This window comes from Morus notabilis, unplaced genomic scaffold (assembly GCF_000414095.1).
Source record: "Morus notabilis unplaced genomic scaffold, ASM41409v2 Scaffold78, whole genome shotgun sequence".
In the NCBI taxonomy this organism is placed as follows: domain Eukaryota; kingdom Viridiplantae; phylum Streptophyta; class Magnoliopsida; order Rosales; family Moraceae; genus Morus; species Morus notabilis.
Genome location: NW_010367622.1, coordinates 360,576 through 366,216, shown reverse-complemented (window position 1 = coordinate 366,216; position 5,641 = coordinate 360,576). Strand labels below are relative to the sequence as shown.

Here is a 5,641-nt window from a genome sequence, read left to right as displayed (position 1 = left end):
AAGAGATACGAATGTGAGAAAAAATATGACATTAGGGTTTGATTTTGGGATTAGATCAAAAAAAGGATAAATGTGGAAATAAAATATATATTCTAAAAGTAAAATGAGAATATGCTATAATTTATTATCATTTAAAAAATGCTATTTACTTCAAATATAGGGATGAAATATGCTATACGGTGTATTTTTCCTTATTATTATTATTATTATTATTATTATTATTATTATTGTTATTATTATTATTATTATTATTATTATTGGCAAAGTCTTTAAACCGGCACCTACTAGTTGTTGGATTGAAACAACAGTTGTATAATTCAACATAAATAGTGTATATTTACATGTAAAGATGTACAATTAAATATAAGTATTGTATATTTACACGTTGTACAATTCAGCATATGTCTTGTACAATTTAGCATATGGAAGTTGTACAATTGTAAAGATGTATAAGTTGTATGACAAGTTGTACAATTCATCATATATCTTGTATATTTACATACGGTAGTTGTACAATTCAGCATAAATCTTGTATAATGTCTTTTGCAGGATCAGTTAGGCAAATAGTGCTTGTCAGACGGAAGACATTTCCTATTATTATTATTACACTAATAATAATAAATATTATAATAATTATTATGATTTTTTTTTTTGTAACTCGATATATTATGCATACGGCTATCAAGTGCAAACCGCTTTTCCTCAGCATCCTGTAAAACCTGGTTTGTATGCGTAGATTATTTTGTTTGTTTGTGTTTCAGAACTTATGCCTTCTAAATTTTTATGGGGTTGTTACCTATTCTTAATAGGCAAGTAGTCTTTAACTTCAGTGCAAAAAATAAAAATAAAAATAAAAAACAAAAAGAAAGAAAGAAAGAAAGAAAAAATAGTCTCTCAGGGTCAATTTAGTATTATTGTACTGTTGAAAATTTGTGTTATTACTATACTATTAGTAATAAGTTGTTGTGACTAAAAGCATATAGATGTTTGGTAAATATTTTTACAAAGTGTTGTGAGTAGCAAAAGCAGAAATTTAGGTGTTTGGTAAACTATATATAAAATTACCGTTCAAGTGTATAATGATACAAGTAGACATACTTTATCACACATGTTTACAGTTAGTTTTATTTCTATTTTCATAGTCAATAGTCATAATATAAAAAATATTTTAAATTTTATTAATTAAAATAGATCTTAAAAATAATTTACTTTTATTCTAGGAAAAAAATTATTCATTTATTAATATTTATTATTGTTATTTTTAAACATTTTGATAATATTATAAATATTTGAATGAAGTTTAGCATAGCATATTTATTAAAGATTTTTAATTTTAAATAATTATTTTAAAAATATATTTTTTAATTTCGTATAGAAAAAGTAAAATAAGTATATTGAGAAGTAGGTTTTATTATTAAGGTTGTCTTAGTAAATTTGGATAATGGTAGTAGAAGTTACTGTGCAAAAACAACCTTTAATTTGCTTCTCAAATTCTGCTATTTGACAACATTTTTTGGAAGCTACTGGACAAAAGCAAGATTTACCAAATGTCCTAACATAATGTAACTTCTTTAAAAAAGTTAAAAACAACCATTAAAAGTAATACCAAACGGACCCTAACTCTGTGAAACAATTACAACAACATTAACTTCATTAGTTATTGGGGACTGAGAATTATTATTTTTAGTATTTATACTCTTTCTGCTTCTCGTGGTTTTGTTATGTTTCATTAAAGAAATTTTGCATCTGGCGTGATAACAATCTTCTCCCTTTTCTAAAATCTTCCTTCTTGTGTTTTTATTGTAATATTTTTTTAAATGGATTTTTATTGTAATATTATGAAATAAATGTAACAGGTGCCGTTTACGGGAATTTTTACAGACTCCACTCTCGTGGAATAAGTGTTTTCAAACGCTGAATTAGTTTTTTACTGATCATATTTATACAGATCCGTATTAAAAATTTACAATACGTTACACAAAATTATTTTTACTATAAATTTTATCATTAAAAAATTAATCCAACAGTAAAAATATTTGTCCCACTAATGGAGAAAAATAACTTGCTCTATTGTAAAGACTATTATCTTTTATTTACTCGATTTCTCGATTACTTTCCTTGTTTATGTACTCTATGATATAGTTTAGAAAAACAAAATGGAAACACCGTTGAGCTTAAGCATTATTGAGTTAAAAAAATAATAAAAATAATTAATAATATTTTAGAAATAAAATATTTATTTAAAGTGGGTCGGTTAAAATTAAGAAATTTTAGTAGAATAATATGGTGATTATTACTCAATAGTTAATGCATTGCACTGAAAAAGAGAAGCAAAATTATATATAAATGCGTAGAAAGAATACACAAATGTTATATTTTTATTAGACGGGTATATTCCGTCAGTAAAATGACATGATACACCCGATTAACTAAATGATTCCTCTTCAAAACATTGTCTTAATCCATAAAAGAAAAAAACAGTTAATGATAATACACACTGATATATATTTTAACTGTGCACCTTATGCAGTCCAATCAGTGTCCAAAATATCAATATTTAAGAAAGTCAAGGTCCACATTGCCAATCAATAAAAAGTTTAGAATGCAGTTGTATAAAAATCTTGACCAATTTTTATCTACTGATTGATGTCCCTCAGTTATTAGACCACAATTACAACAAATTCTAAAGCAAGAATCCTATTTACCAAAACTAAAAATTCAGGATTCAAATTGCTAAACAGTGAAATTCAAGATGCACTCATGTAATTACTCTTGAAATAGATATTTGTTTTCCTTCTTTTAGGGGGCATTTTTCCCGTTTTAAATGGAAATTTTCTTACATGCATCTCGTAAGCGACTCTTATATTTGTTCATTCTCTTGCATTTGCACAGTCATCTCCCTTAAACTCTCACAGATCACGTCTCTGATCTTTCTTTCCTTTTCTTTTCTCACTCTACTCTCTTGTCCTCCATTTTCAAACGCCAAAACCCTAACTTCTTCTAGCTTCTTCTTCTTCTTCTTCTTCTTCTTCTTCTTCTTCTTCTTCTTCTTCTTCTCCTTCTTCTTCTTCTTCTTCTTCTTCTTCTATAGTTCTTGATTGAAATGCCGACCCAACAATACTCCAATATCAATCTCGGCTTCGACAACGTCACCGTCCTCATCACCAACGATCCCCTCATGGTGGACTCATGGATCGCCGACATCGAGCGCATCCACCGCTGGCGCCTCGACCGCCTCGTCGTCGGCCTCGACATCGAGTGGCGCCCCTACTATGTATTCTCCGGCTACAGTAACCCCGTTGCCGTCCTCCAGCTCTGCGTCGGCCGCCGCTGCCTCGTCTTCCAGATCCTCTACGCGCCCTATGTCCCTTACTCGCTCTACGAGTTCTTCCAAAACAACTACTACACCTTTGTTGGCGTCGGGATCGAGGGCGACGTCGAGAAGCTCGAGGCGGAGCACGGCCTGAGAGTCGAGAACGCCGCCGACATCGGACATATTGCGGCGGAGCAGTACGGCCATGACGGATTGAAGAATGCCGGGATGAGGAGACTGGCGATGCTGATTCTCAACCTGGTGATCGACAAGCCGATGGAGGTGACATTGAGCGCGTGGGACAGTTTGAATTTGTCGTTTCCGCAGATACGGTACGCCGCCGCTGACGCTTTTGTGTCGTTTGAGATGGGGAGGGTTTTGCAGGCATGGCTTTACTACTGATTTGGGATTATTACTGTTTTAATTTCTGGATTTAGGAATTTTTGTGGCTCAATTAATGGTTATTAAGTGAATATCGTAGTTCTGATATAATATAAGATTCTTTCAAGAATCTGAATCTTGATGTACACATGACTTTTTCTACGTGCATAATGCAAACATTGCATGATTTTTCTTTGGATTGGATAATGCAAAATATTGCTTGATTTTTCTTTGCATTGTATAATGTAAATTTTACATGATTTTTCTTTATAGTGCAATTTTTTCATGTTGAAGAAGGGCATATGGTTTTCTTCGTCGGTGTTTAATTTGTGCTGTAATAATCTTAGGACGTAAAATTGATTTTCGATCATTAAAAAGAATTGGTTTTTGTTAAAGTGGTTTGTATGTATCAGCAGGGAAATTAGACAAGATTGCCTATGCTTTACCATATTTGGTTGATAATGTGATTATGGTAAACGAAATCCAGTTTAAAAATTGGATGTCAATATTGTACTTTAGATTGATTGCACATGTATTTTCTTTCGTGTAATCTCTTATGTATTTGTTTATAGTTTTGAGGGAATATCGAAAATGGCTTAAGTTGAAGGGAAACATAAACCTCGTTAATTTCATAAAATTTATCGTTACATTTGTAGTCTGTGATACATTGGAATATTTATTGACCAAAAAAAAAAAAAGAAACAACATGTTCTAAGGATGTAAATACGTAATATAGCTGAGAATTAAAAGAAAAAAATTGCCCCATAACTAAGGAGTATATGTGTGCGTTAACTATTTTAATGTGTATTATTTGGAATGGATATATCTGTTTTACTGGGTTTTATGAATTTGGATGGACATATTAATTTACACGTTTATGAAGTGCGTTATTATTCTAAAGTTTTTTTATTAGCACAATGGGCTGGTTTCGGAGGTTTCCGAAGTGTAAATTTGAGATTAAACCTTTTTTTTTACGTTAAAGAATAATTATGGTTTTTGCATCTGATATAATTTCTTAATTCTTATTAGTGATGATTTTCATCGAGTATTTCTTTTTTTTTTTGGTAGAAAATACTTGTTGGATTTTTCTTTCCGTAAGTGTTTTATAGGTATATTGACAAAACAAATTTAGAAATTTATATTATATATAGCTCGGTTTCGATATTCTTAAGCTTCTCCTTCCAAAGCTCTCAAGTCAATTACATATATGGATTCCATATATGATAAAATAGACGTTTATGAATTTGGCCATTTTTTTGTTTCAATTTTTAAAAAGTCCCTTTTTTTTTTTTTAGTTCATATCGTCCTTTACCGTGCAGTCATATAACGCTTACGTGATTATAACTATTAAAAGATTTAACCCATCAAAGTTATAATTTAGTAGAAATTTAGTGACATTTTAAGTTTTGAAAGATAAAGTGAGACATTCATTATTTTTAATTTAAAATTAACGTTTATATTTACACTACAAGAAAAAGGGGGTTTTGCGACGACTTTTTTTCGTCGCAAAAACCCGAGTGTCGTCGTAAATAACAGTTTTTACGATAACACAAGATTTAACCCATCAAAGTTATAATTTAGTAGAAATTTAGTGACATTTTAAGTTTTGAAAGATAAAGTGAGACATTCATTATTTTTAATTTAAAATTAACGTTTATATTTACACTACAAGAAAAAGGGGGTTTTGCGACGACTTTTTTTCGTCGCAAAAACCCGAGTGTCGTCGTAAATAACAGTTTTTACGATAACACGTAGAGGTGTCAATTGGGCCGGGCCGTCCATGGACGGCCCGGCCCAGCCCGCTACAGTAGCAAATTCGGCACGGCCCGGCCCTGTACTGTTATGAGCCGGGCCGGCACGGCATGCCAGAAGGGCCTGGGCTGGGCCTCATGTTTGAGGCCCGCAGCCCAGGCATGGCCCAGGCCCGCCCAAGGCCCAGGCACCCAC

The 5,641-nt window shown here is 31.7% G+C and overlaps 1 protein-coding gene across 1 annotated transcript; it reads left to right on the top strand.

The window, feature by feature from the left end:
* Positions 1-3,103: 3,103 nt before the first annotated feature.
* On the top strand, positions 3,104-3,715 carry LOC21410485 (Werner Syndrome-like exonuclease). The gene has a single exon (XM_010112925.1). The coding sequence runs from the start codon at positions 3,104-3,106 to the stop codon at positions 3,713-3,715; it is 612 nt and encodes a 203-aa protein (XP_010111227.1).
* Positions 3,716-5,641: the final 1,926 nt, after the last annotated feature.

Coding starts and splice junctions, on each gene's coding strand:
- LOC21410485 (XM_010112925.1), top strand. CDS start 3,104: ATGCCGACCCAACAATACTCCAATATCAATCTCGGCTTCGACAACGTC.